This window comes from Corvus brachyrhynchos, unplaced genomic scaffold (genome assembly GCF_000691975.1).
Source record: "Corvus brachyrhynchos isolate BGI_N302 unplaced genomic scaffold, ASM69197v1 scaffold875, whole genome shotgun sequence".
NCBI lineage: Eukaryota > Metazoa > Chordata > Aves > Passeriformes > Corvidae > Corvus > Corvus brachyrhynchos.
The window spans coordinates 161,960-175,223 of NW_008238107.1; the positions used below are offsets into that span (position 1 = coordinate 161,960).

Sequence of the window (13,264 nt, forward strand, 5' to 3'; positions counted from 1 at the left end):
TCAGTGAAAGAGGAGATTAACCAATATCACAATTATGTTGTTATTTTCTGAATTGATGATTTAATATCAAGGGTGTTATTGAGGACATTATTGGCTTGTTTACCTTCCTGTCAACCCCAAATCACAAACCATTTATTAAAAGAGATTAAAAGAGCCATCAGTCCCTTGTTAACGGGATCACAAGTTAAAGTCAGATTTCAGGTTGTTGGTCTCTAAATGAGCCTCCCCAGAGCCCCCCTCCCTCAGAAACACAATGCCTGGACTGTCTGACCCTGGAGCTGGTGGCCTCCCTCTCCACCCTGGGTCGAATCTGCCCTGCAAGCTCCCTCTGGCCTCCTCAACGTCAAAATTCCAGTCTGAAGCCATCGCCAGGGCATTTCACCTTTTCTTCTGCAGAAACCACCAGGTTTTTGACATTTCTCTTCCTTCGTCCTTTCAGAGTCTTCTGCCTTTGCTGACCACAGGGAAAGGTTGTGGCCATTCCCTGCACAGATGTTTCTGGATCTGGGGAAGCTCTTCCTGCTCTTTGAGGGCTTTCCAGCCCTTCCCACACTGAACTCCTTTGCTTCCCTCACTCTCATTGGATCTTGGACTTTATTCCAACCTCGCCCAGGTTGTTCTGTGCCACCTCAGAGATCCTGATCTCCACTTCATCTACTTGTGTCCTCCTTCCCCTACAAACAAAATTCCTCTGTGGCAGCAGAGTCGTTCCCCCTGGTCTGGAATTCCGTGGTCCATCGGCCTCTTCCTTCCATTTGGAGCAGCTCCTGATGGAGTGACCCAGTGATGGGTCCTGTTCCTCCTTATCTGCCCTGTTTGGAGCGTCCAGCACTGCGCCCTCCCCTCCCTCCACTCCTGCCCTGGATCCTGCCCATTCCAATGGAGCATTTCCATAAAGCGCTGCTGCTCAACCAAGGCAAGAGAAGATGTCCCCCCACCAAAACCATTCCCAACCACCTGAGCTCTGTCTGTCTGCACAGGACAAATCCCTTCCATTTAGGGCCTTCCTAAACCCTCTCCAGTAACTGTTTTCTCACCAGGAAACTTCACTACTTACCACAAAGTCTTGAGAATTCATGGAATTCTAAACATTCCCAGATAGAGGAATGTTCAGAATCAAGGAAAATCAGAGGGATTTTTTCCTGTGGTTTAATAGCAACTTCCAGTCTCACCCAGCTCTGCGTGCAGGAAACTCCATCTGGTCTCCCTGTCCCCTAAATGATGAATGTGGGATCCACTTTGGAATATCTGTATCATTAGGACAATATGTTCTTGCAGCTGGGAAACCTCAGGCTTAAAATAGGATAAACTTTGGGAGAGAACCAACATTTCATCTCTTGTTCTGCAAAAATCATGAGGTTTTTGACATATCTCTCCTTTTTTTTTTCTCTTCTCCAAGTTCTTGCTGCCTTCGCTGAGCACAGGGAGAGGTTGTGCTTATTCCAGGGAAAAAAAAAAGAGGTGAGGGGAGAAAAAGAAAGTCTGCGGGCTAAAGGCATTTTTATGAGTGTGTCTGTGTCATTCCAGCCCCAGTTCCAAGTGACTGAGGACCCTAATTATGCAGGAATTTAGGAAGCTGGAGATCAGGACCTCTCTCAGTGCTCATTTATCTCCTTCATTGGGACAGTTATTAAATTTAAATACTGGATTTATTCATGTGCTACTGTACGGCTCTGACAGTACTTCTTTAATAGTCAGAGGTGCATTGATATCCTTATTTATTCACTCTGCCTGCCAGTGGGGTTTTTAGAGATCCTTTATTTATATTTAGGATCTGGTTTTCAACCAGACAACCACAGGATTTTAGCAATTTTAGGGTTTGTGTTTTCTGTAGTTACTTTTTCCCCCTTTTTCTTTTAGTTCTTTTTATTTCTATTTTCTATAGAGTTTATGGCTTCCTCATCTCTGGTCATGGACAGGTTGGATGGGGCTTGGAGTGACCTGGTCTGGTGGAGCCTCTTGCAGGGCCTAAAGGGGCTCCAGGAGAGCTGGAGAGGGACTGGGGACAAGGGATAGAGGGACAGGACACAGGGAATGGCTTCCCCCTGCCAGAGGGCAGGGCTGGATGGGATATTGGGAAGGAATTGTTCCCTGTGAGGGTGAGGAGGGCCTGGAATGGATTTCCCAGAGGATGCCCCATTCCTGGAAGTGTGCAAGGCCAGGTTGGACAGGGCTTGGAGCAGCCTGGGGTAGTGGAAATTGTTCCTGCCCACGGCAGGACTGGATGAGCTTTAAGGTCTCCCAACCCAGAGCATTCCATGACCTTATTTTGAGCTGGTTTCGATGATCCTGTGGGCATGTCGAGGCATTTTCTTCAGTATCAGCCTGAGAACTGGGATTTATTATTCCCATTTAGGGTTTGGGTTAAGGTGGACAGAGGTGGATGAGAGTGGTGGAGTTTGGCAGGTTCCTGCCCCAGTTGTGCTCAAAAAGCTCCAGTTTGGGTCTGTCTCTGAATTTCTGGATGTTTCCAACATGACCATCCTGGTTCTCTCCTGGTTCCCTTTTTGTCCACAAAAAGTGTCATTGTCTCAGAGGCTTTTCCAGGTGGGAGAAACTTCCCCACCTTCCCCGCCTGCCCCAGAGACTGTTCCAGATGGGGGGAACAACATGAGGGCCCTCAGTGCCTGCTCCTACAGCTGCACAAGTGGCCCAGGCAGACAATTTTAATGGATCAAGTTTTGGAATGGAATTTAAATTTATCCTTAAAGTCCCCAAGACAAAGAGCTAGGTTGACCCTGTGGTCATAACACCCTGATCCCATGAAAATCCATCTCCCTGGGAAGGATGATGGATGAACCTGTGATCCCTTTGTCCCAGCTATGTCAGAAAGAGGAAGAAATCACAGGAAGCTTCCCCTTCATCCGCAGGATGCGTGGACACCTCTTGGGATGCATCCCTGTTTCTGGAGCCAGCTCGACAGGTCCAGGTGTGGTTGGGATGTGCTGCCAAGGCTGATCCGGCGCCACCTCCGATCACAACAGCTGCCCACACTCCGGATTATGGCACGTGGGGTGGGATGGCTGCTCTCCTCCCGCCGGCTCGGAGCTCCAGCTGCCCTAGAAAGCTCAGAATTCAAGCCTGGTTCGCTCAGCTGCTGCACAGGGCACGACATTGGGATGGACACCTCTCTCACTGGTGTTCCACAGGGAGCTGTGGGTGCTCACTCTCCAGGGTCACAACACTTCCTTCCATGATCCATGGGGATTACCTGGAGTGCTGCCCAGTGCAGCTCTGGAATGAGGCGCTTGCAAAGTGGGAAGAGGAGGGGGGTAGAGGGCAATGGCATCGGAGCCAGCACCAGCCCTTCAGGATCATGGAATCATTTAGGTTGGGATCACGAAGCCCAGTGATTCCCTTGGCACTGCCAAGGTCACCCCTGACCATGTCCCCAGGTGCCACATCCACACATTTCTTGGACACTTCCAGGGCCGGGGACTCCACCACTGCCCTGGGTAGCCATGCCAGAGCTGGACACCCCTTTCCAGGAAGGAATTTCCCCCAGTATCCAACCTAAACCTGGTACAACTTGAGGCCATTTCCTCTCATCCTGTCACTCATGACCTCGGAGAAGAGTCCGACCCCCACCTGGCTCCAGCCTTTCCAGTCTCCTTCAGGAATTCCCTCCCCTCTCCCCCGCTTTTAAAATCCTGGTAATTGCACCGTGTTTTAAGGTTCACCATAATTAATTCCTGCAGGAAACAGAATTCTCAATCCAAATCAGATTTTTATACAGATTTATAAAAAGGGGGGATTCAGCTGGAAATCTGGTTGAATTTCTTCGGGAAATGTAGATAATGAGTAAAATTCAGTTACAAAATTAGCACAGAAGGAAGGTCTGAGATACTGGTTGGCTGTTCCTGGTGTAAGGTGAGGTAGAGGATTTTGGTAGGGAAAAGTGGATTTCTCAGCTGTTTTCCTGGAAAACACTGTGTTTCCTTGTGAGAAAAGCCTCACTGAGCATCCAAAGTCTTGTCCAGCTTGAGATATTCCAGCTGTTTTAATAACCTCTAGCTACAAACCCCTAATTTAGGCGATTTATGAGGCACTTTCCAAATGGAGCCAGGATTGCCCAGCCCTGACCACAGAACCTCTGCATAACAGATGGATTCCCAGCCTGGCTTCCTCCAGCTGCTTTGGGAGGAAGAGGATCCTGCCAAGTGAAGTCCAGCTCCTCCTAAAGTTGTGTAGGGGACGAAGAGGAGGTTCTTCCCATGGGGAAGTGGTTCCAGAGGTGGTTTTGGAGGAACCACATCTCGGTGTCTTCTCAAGAAATTAATCCAGGCTGGAGATTCCAAGTGGTGCTGCCAGCAGCAGGATTTGGCTCTCAAATGCTTTTCCATATGTCCATGGCCACTGAATGTTGGAAAGGTGGAGTCTGGCACAGAGATGGGGAGACGGATGCATCTTCCCCATTAGAAGCAAAAGTTGCTCTTGGGATATTTTGGGAATGAGAGAAGAACAGGAATGGGAAGCAAAAGGTGCAGTAGGTGCTCCTGGTGATGTGGTGAAGGGAGGTCAGACGCCCCCAAGGCCCACCAAGGTCTTGTGCCCTTTGAAATGCCAAAAGAGGTGGGGAAATACGGGAGAGAACGGGCTGTGGGATGAGCAGGGGTAACTTAATTACGGATGGAGGCTAATGAGATAAGGAGATCCGTCAGCAAAGCTCATGAGTCAGGCAGGATTTGGGGAATTTCACAACTGCCCCACCGGTGTTGGTGTTTATCTGACCTCTCCGGGCAGCCATTAATTGCTGCCTGATGAACCAAACCCAATAACAACATTAGAGACCTGCTAATTACCACGGAATGGAGATGAGCTCCTCCAAAACATATAAAGGAGAACTTCCATACTCCCCCGGAGTAGCTGAGGATCCTTCATTCTGATTTCTCCTCCTGTTTCACTACCTCCTCCACTGGCTTTCCCACCTGGAAGTGCTGCCATGAGACGATATTTCTCCAGATATGGGGAAGGGAGTTTCAGTTCTTCTTCTGCTCACTGCGGGACCTTGGGAGGTGGAGACAGGAGATTTGGAGGGTTTGGGCAAGGGTATGGCAGCAGGAGCCTCCACAACCTTGGAGGGTTCAGGAATGTCTATACTGGTGGAGGCTACGGAGGAGAAGGAGTAGGATATGGGAGATGCCTTGGGTTTGGTGGCTGGAGACAACCTGAGAGGGGCTTTGGTGGAAGAGGATATTTCGTGGGAGCTTTTCAAGGTGGTGAAACAGGGCTTGGTGGCACCTACAGAGGAGTTTCAGGCAGGGAGGTGCTCGGAGGAGGTCTTGGAGTAGGGGAACAAGGGGCTGGACAGGGATTGGGACAGGCTGGAGTTCTCCGAGGCATTGAGGAGGTCCATGTCAACACCAACCTGCTGAGGCCAATACAGCTCCAGGTGGACCCTGAGTTCCAGCGAGCGCGCTCGGATGAGAAGGAGCAGATCAAAGCTCTCAACAACAAATTCGCATCATTCATCGAGAAGGTGAGTCCTGGCTTCTGTTTGTCCTGTTATCTGTGAAGGGGGGAGGTACAAGGTGGGTGTGAGTCACGGGGACACTTTTATGTTCCATCTTCTCCCTCCAAAAATCTCAGCATTGGCTGAATTCCTGCAGGCTGGTGTGAAGCTCCCGATGGGCCACTGTAAACGCTGCTGTGTGAATCACTTTTTGCCCCGGGATAAAGATCTTGGAGTTGTCTTTTGTGGCAGGACAAAACACTGCTGGGATGTCACCAGCACATTGACTCAGTCCTCTTTTGAGGAAAGGGCTTTGCTGGGAATATATATCCCTATATTCCGGTGCCTGGAGGTCACCAGCACTGACTCAGTCCTCTTTTGAGGAAAGGTGTTTGCTGGGAATATATATCCCTATATTCCGGTGCCTGGAGGTTGTTGATGCCAGCAGGAAAAATGGGTGATGGACTTGGACACCTTGATGAGTTAGTATTTTTTTTTCTCAAGCAAAGCCAAACCTTGCAAGAGGAGGCTGTTTTAGTGCCTCTTCTTGCAGAAGGTTTGCACTTGCCAGAAATTGCAAGTGAATTCAAGTTCTCTGAATTATTGAACAAGTCACTCCTTGGTTTGGAAGCCCTGCCCTCTTCTAGGTGGTCCATCTTCACCTTTTTTGTGACTTTCCATCTCTCCACTTTTGTCTTCTCTTCTGCTTCTTCTCAAACCAGGCACGAAAGCTCTTCCACCCCGGTGGTATCTAGGAGGTGTCTCTGCCTCTACTTCTCTCTGTTACATGTGGAGACTTCAGGGTTTACCTGTTTTACCAAACAGGAGGTGCTGGTTACACTCAGGAGGTTTAAGATTCCATAGTCCTGAAAAATCAGTGTGTCTGTGACTTTTTCTTTCTCTCCCAAACTTTTGGGTGTCCAGGTTATCACCTGGTCAGTATTATAGAAATCGTGGAGTGATTTGGATTGGAAGGTACCTTAAAGCTCATCCAGTTCCTGCCATGGGCAGGGACACCTTCTACTGGACCACTCTGTTCCAAGCCCCATCCAACCTGCCTTGGGCACTTCCACGAATGGAACTGCGTTCCCTTCCAGGTTCAATGTCTGGAGCGGCAGAATCAGGCACTCTTGGCCAAGTGGGAACTTCTGCAGCAGCAAAGCTCTGGCCCTGAGGAGAGCAGGAACATCAACAACTTCTTCCAGTCCTACATCAGCAACCTGCAGCGGCAGCTTGAGACGCTCCAGAGCCAGAAGGAGCAGCTGGATCCCGAAGCCTACAACATGCTCCGGCTTGTTGAGGATTATAAAAACAGGTGAATGGTCACAAATATGGGAAAACAGGTGCTGGGATTTTCCCAGGTGATGGTCACTGTGGCCTTGGATGGAAAAGCTCAGCTTTGCATCTGCAGGAGTTTGGAGTCTCTTAGCTCCGCTCTGCTGCAGGTGAATTACGGGGCTTGTCTTTGATGCCGGAAGAGTTTGGTGAGGGTTGAACTCCCAAAAATGAGAGGAAAATCAAAGTTTGTGATGATCTCTTCCACTCCTTTTCCTTCCCAGACTCCTCCTCTCCTTTCTCCTCTCTAGCAGTGAGTGATCCAGGATTCCACTTGTGGGGCCCTGGTGGGGAGGGACAGAACTGAGCTTGGGGTCAGGTTGGGAAGAGTTGTCACCTTTTCTGCCTTAGATAATTTATGTCCATCCACAGCTCTGAAAAATGGGAAGTTTAGTTCAGAATTACTAAATTTAGGGCTGATCTGTATTGACCCCATTTTTTGGGCTGTTTTAGTGCCTCTTTTTGCACAGGGTTTGCACTTGCCAGGAACTGCAATTGCAGTAAAATGAAAACTCAACACATTCAATCTTTGGGTGATTCCATTGTTTACTGACCGACTTGACTTAAAAATTAAGATAGATAATGAAAGATAATGGATAGATTAATTAAACAGATTAATTAATAATAGATAATCGATAATAATCTACCTCCTTCTTTCCCCCAGATTCGAGGAGGAGATCAACAAACGCACGTCCAAGGAGGAGGAGTTTGTGGAGCTTAAAAAGGTGAATTAACCTGAGACCCTGAGCAAAATCAATGCCTCAGAAATAAAACATTATCTGAGTGGTTGCCAAGGTTTTCAAAAGCTGAAGTTTTTGCTGAGCTTTGTCTAATTTTAACTGAAGTAACTGAAAAGCAGAACAAGACTGAGGAGGAATTATTTCCTGTAGAGAATGAATCGGTCCTTTGTAGGACAAATATCTAAAAAAGTGCCGGTTTTTCCTATTCATTCAATCTCAATCCAGGTGGAATATTGTTATTATGTTAAATAATGTCTGTAGATGGCTCGGAACTATCTGAGAAGAGAATATTTAGGCAACTTCTTATTAGAAGAATGAATAAAAATGGTGTTCTCCCATTTCTCATATTCCCTGGGAACAGATTTATTGCTGCAGTTGTCGTACCCATTTCCCAGCCAATTTTTTCATCTTACTTTCCCTTTGTTCCTGCTGCTTTTCAAATGAAATCTGAGATCCATGGGCAGTTATTTGATCCCAGGAATTAAGGTTTTATGGAAATGCCCCAAGAACTGCACTTCAGTGGAGCATTTGGATCAACAAAATGCAAATATTCCAATGGTTTTTGGTTTTTATTTTACAGGAACTGGATAGTGCATACATGGGAAAAATGGAGTTTGATGTCCGGGTGGATATCCTGAGGCAGGAGCTGGAGTTCCTCCGGTGTTTATATGAAGCCGTGAGTGATTAAAATCTTACTCTCAGGTCTTGAAGGACATGTCTTCTGGCGATTCCCAGAAATTTTGCTTGGGTGCGAGTTTTTGGCCTGGAGAATTAATTATCCTTGGCCTTTGCTGAGTGAAAAGGATTCAAAGTCCCAAAGGCTGGAAGACCTTGAAAATTACAATTGGGGGGGTACAGTGGTATCTGGGTGCTGCAGGTGGAGAAATTCCAGTGGGAAATTGGCCACAAGGTCTCATTTTTTCCTCATAAAGGTCTGGATTGATCACAAGGACTGTTAAAATCCCTAACCTGGTTTTCCATGCAGGAGCTGTCCCAGCTGCAAACAGTTGTTGGGAACACTGACATCATTGTGTCCATGGACAACCACAGGGAGTTGAACATGGATGGAATCATTGAGGAGGTCAGGCAGGAATATGAGGGGATGGCCCAGAAGAGCACAGCTGAAGTGGACGCCATGTACCAGGGCAGGGTGAGCGGACACCGGGGAAACAGGGACACAAATCTCCTCGTTGGAAAAGAAACCAAACATGTGTTGTGTCCTCTTCCCATCAGTACCAGGACCTGCAGAACATGTGGGTGAATCAACGAGAGCAGCTGAGGAACAGTCACCAGGAAATTCAGGAACTCGCCAGGCAGATCCAAAGACTCCAACCAGAAATTGAAATTGCAAGGAAAAGGGTAAAGCTGATACTTTCCAGCAGGACTAAGTGATTTAATGATCCTTTTCCATGGGATCTTAGTGCAGTGTGAGGCAGCCAGTCCTTTGGAGGCAAACATAGGGATGAAGTTTTCTCTTCCAAAGGATGCAGATTTAGGTTTTTGGGATCTATATCGGGGTTTAATTGTGTTAATTTATCCAGTCTGATGTATTTTTGGTGTTCTGTCATTGAGGAAAGCCTTTTGATTTCCAAGGAATGCCAGGAGGGTTTGAAAATGATGGGATTTTGGGGGTTCTCCTGTGCTGGGCGATAAAGTCCTCCCCACAGAGGGGACATGATCACATTCCCTTTGCTCCATCTGCAGAATTCCAGCCTCCAAGACTCCATTAAAGATGCTGAGCACCGTGGGAGCTCGGCCATCAGGGATGGCCAGAAAAAGCTCCAGGAGCTGGAAAACGCCCTCCAACAGGCCAAGGATGACCTTTCTCACCTTGTCCATGATTACCAGGAGCTCCTGAATGTAAAGCTGGGCCTGGACATCGAGATCGCCATGTATCGATCACTCCTTGAGGAGGAGGAGAACAGGTGGGGGCAAAATCAAGTGGGTGAAACACCTGGACAAAGCAGCGTGTCTGTGGATTTGTCACTGGGATCTCTGGAGTGGATTGGGCCTGGGAGGAGTCACCTTTCTGTGGATCATTGATAAAGCCTAACCTGAATTTTAATTCTGATTGTATTGGCTGCTTTACCTCAATGTCACTTTTCCTCCACAGGATCCAGGAAGGATCACTGGCCACAATCTGTGAGTATCCCAAGGGTTTTCTCTGGGTTTTTTTAAGGAAACTGTTCCTACTTTGTGGTCTTAACATCATTGGAACAAACTATCCGAGCTCCCATCTTAATTCAGGAAGGGATGCAAAGGGGATTTTGTGAATACACATTAATATAACAACTGACTTCAGAGTTATCGGCTAATTCCCTCCACATTTGGAGGAAATGGGAAACACCTCATTTAATCCATAGGTCTGCTTGATGCAGGGCAGAAGGGAAGGAAATAAAAGCTAGTCCTAAAATTTGTGGAATAGTTGAGGAAGCTGAAGGAGAGAGAAAAACAGTCTTGGCCTTTGTAAATGATGGGCTGCACTGAGTGCTCATGGGTGGAATAAGACATAAATTATGTTTTAAAAAAAGCTGAAAAGCCCAGAAAAATGAGAAAATATTCCGTAGGTTGATCTCTACTAACAGAGATTCTTGTTGCTCCCTTCAAAGATAAGTCCATGACCACCATGCTTAAACCAGTCCGGCTCAGACTTTTTGGGGGTAAAAAGAATAAATTGAACATAATTTCCATTTCTTGCAGGTGTCATTGACCACAATTCCAGAGCTCCTGGAGTCTTTGGAGGCATAAAAAGTGTGAAGGGGGGAATGAGCTCTGGTGGTACCAGCGGGAGCGGAGTGAAAGGGCCGATCTCTGGAGGGGGAAAAGGTGGATCCAGCTCTGGTGGGGGTGGGTCCATCTGTGGAGGGGGAAAAGGTTCAGGATACAGAGGAGGAGGAAGCTCAGGTGGTGGAGGTTCCATGTCCAAGGGTAGCAGCAGTTCGGGAGGGTGGGGGTCCAGCTCTGGTGGAGGTGGGTCAAGTTATGGAGGTGGAAAAGGTTCAGGATATGGAGGAGGAGGAAGCTCTGGAGGAGGTGGGTCCATCTGTGGAGGAGGATCCAGCTCTGGCAGTGGAGGCTCCATGTCCAAGGGCAGCAGCATCTCTGGAGGTGGAGGATCCAGCTCTGGAGGAGGTGGTTCAAGTTATGGAGGAGGAAAAGGTTCAGGATATGGAGGAGGAGGAAGCTCTGGAGGAGGTGGGTCCATCTGTGGAGGAGGATCCAGCTCTGGCAGTGGAGGCTCCATGTCCAAGGGCAGCAGCATCTCTGGAGGTGGAGGATCCAGCTCTGGAGGAGGTGGTTCAAGTTATGGAGGAGGAAAAGGTTCAGGATATGGAGGAGGAGGAAGCTCTGGAGGAGGTGGGTCCATCTGTGGAGGAGGATCCAGCTCTGGCAGTGGAGGCTCCATGTCCAAGGGCAGCAGCATCTCTGGAGGTGGAGGATCCAGCTCTGGTGGAGGTGGGTCAAGTTATGGAGGTGGAAAAGGTTCAGGATATGGAGGAGGAGGAAGCTCTGGAGGAGGTGGGTCCATCTGTGGAGGAGGATCCAGCTCTGGCAGTGGAGGTTCCATGTCCAAGGGCAGCAGCATCTCTGGAGGTGGAGGATCCAGCTCTGGTGGAGGTGGGTCAAGTTATGGAGGTGGAAAAGGTTCAGGATATGGAGGAGGAGGAAGCTCTGGAGGAGGTGGGTCCATCTGTGGAGGAGGATCCAGCTCTGGCAGTGGAGGTTCCATGTCCAAGGGCAGCAGCATCTCTGGAGGTGGAGGATCCAGCTCTGGTGGAGGTGGGTCAAGTTATGGAGGTGGAAAAGGTTCAGGATATGGAGGAGGAGGAAGCTCTGGAGGAGGTGGGTCCATCTGTGGAGGAGGATCCAGCTCTGGCAGTGGAGGCTCCATGTCCAAGGGCAGCAGCATCTCTGGAGGTGGAGGATCCAGCTCTGGAGGAGGTGGTTCAAGTTATGGAGGTGGAAAAGGTTCAGGATATGGAGGAGGAGGAAGCTCTGGAGGAGGTGGGTCCATCTGTGGAGGAGGATCCAGCTCTGGCAGTGGAGGTTCCATGTCCAAGGGCAGCAGCATCTCTGGAGGTGGAGGATCCAGCTCTGGAGGAGGTGGTTCAAGTTATGGAGGTGGAAAAGGTTCAGGATATGGAGGAGGAGGAAGCTCTGGAGGAGGTGGGTCCATCTGTGGAGGAGGATCCAGCTCTGGCAGTGGAGGTTCCATGTCCAAGGGCAGCAGCATCTCTGGAGGTGGAGGATCCAGCTCTGGAGGAGGTGGTTCAAGTTATGGAGGTGGAAAAGGTTCAGGATATGGAGGAGGAGGAAGCTCTGGAGGAGGTGGGTCCATCTGTGGAGGAGGATCCAGCTCTGGCAGTGGAGGTTCCATGTCCAAGGGCAGCAGCATCTCTGGAGGTGGAGGATCCAGCTCTGGAGGAGGTGGTTCAAGTTATGGAGGTGGAAAAGGTTCAGGATATGGAGGAGGAGGAAGCTCTGGAGGAGGTGGGTCCATCTGTGGAGGAGGATCCAGCTCTGGCAGTGGAGGTTCCATGTCCAAGGGCAGCAGCATCTCTGGAGGTGGAGGATCCAGCTCTGGAGGAGGTGGTTCAAGTTATGGAGGTGGAAAAGGTTCAGGATATGGAGGAGGAGGAAGCTCTGGAGGAGGTGGGTCCATCTGTGGAGGAGGATCCAGCTCTGGCAGTGGAGGCTCCATGTCCAAGGGCAGCAGCATCTCGGGAGGATCCAGCTCTGGAGGAGGTGGTTCAAGTTATGGAGGTGGAAAAGGTTCAGGATATGGAGGAGGAGGAAGCTCTGGAGGAGGTGGGTCCATCTGTGGAGGAGGATCCAGCTCTGGCAGTGGAGGCTCCATGTCCAAGGGCAGCAGCATCTCGGGAGGATCCAGCTCTGGAGGAGGTGGTTCAAGTTATGGAGGTGGAAAAGGTTCAGGATATGGAGGAGGAGGAAGCTCTGGAGGAGGTGGGTCCATCTGTGGAGGAGGATCCAGCTCTGGCAGTGGAGGCTCCATGTCCAAGGGCAGCAGCATCTCGGGAGGATCCAGCTCTGGAGGAGGTGGTTCAAGTTATGGAGGTGGAAAAGGTTCAGGATATGGAGGAGGAGGAAGCTCTGGAGGTGGGAGCAGCTGTGGCAGGAGAGGCTCCATCTCTGGAGGTGGAGGACAGGGAAGCTCAGGCAGTGGTGGCTCCATGTCTGGAGGTGGCCAGAGCTCCGGTGGTTATGGATCGAGCTCTGGGAGCGGCAGGTGCAGCCCCCACAGTGGTGGGATGAGCTCTGGAGGTGGGAGCAGCTGTGGCAGGAGAGGCTCCATCTCTGGAGGTGGAGGACAGGGAAGCTCAGGCAGTGGTGGCTCCATGTCTGGAGGTGGCCAGAGCTCCGGTGGTTATGGATCGAGCTCTGGGAGCGGCAGGTGCAGCCCCCACAGTGGTGGGATGAGCTCTGGAGGTGGGAGCAGCTGTGGCAGGAGAGGCTCCATCTCTGGAGGTGGAGGACAGGGAAGCTCAGGCAGTGGTGGCTCCATGTCTGGAGGTGGCCAGAGCTCCGGTGGTTATGGATCGAGCTCTGGGAGCGGCAGGTGCAGCCCCCACAGTGGTGGGATGAGCTCTGGAGGTGGGAGCAGCTGTGGCAGGAGAGGCTCCATCTCTGGAGGTGGAGGACAGGGAAGCTCAGGCAGTGGTGGCTCCATGTCTGGAGGGGGCCCGAGCTCCGGGGGGTTTTGATCGCGGCCTGGGGG

At 50.0% G+C, this 13,264-nt stretch overlaps 1 protein-coding gene across 1 annotated transcript in view; it reads left to right on the top strand.

The window, feature by feature from the left end:
- The first annotated feature begins 4,866 nt into the window (after positions 1-4,866).
- LOC103614963 (mucin-19) overlaps positions 4,867-13,264 on the top strand; it is a 32,129-nt gene continuing 23,731 nt past the window's right edge. The window contains 9 exon segments of the mRNA XM_017733385.1: positions 4,867-5,479; positions 6,550-6,767; positions 7,452-7,512; positions 8,108-8,203; positions 8,513-8,677; positions 8,761-8,886; positions 9,232-9,452; positions 9,641-9,669; positions 10,228-12,645. Coding sequence (XP_017588874.1) covers positions 4,943-5,479; positions 6,550-6,767; positions 7,452-7,512; positions 8,108-8,203; positions 8,513-8,677; positions 8,761-8,886; positions 9,232-9,452; positions 9,641-9,669; positions 10,228-12,645 — 3,871 coding nt within the window. The 5' untranslated portion in view covers positions 4,867-4,942.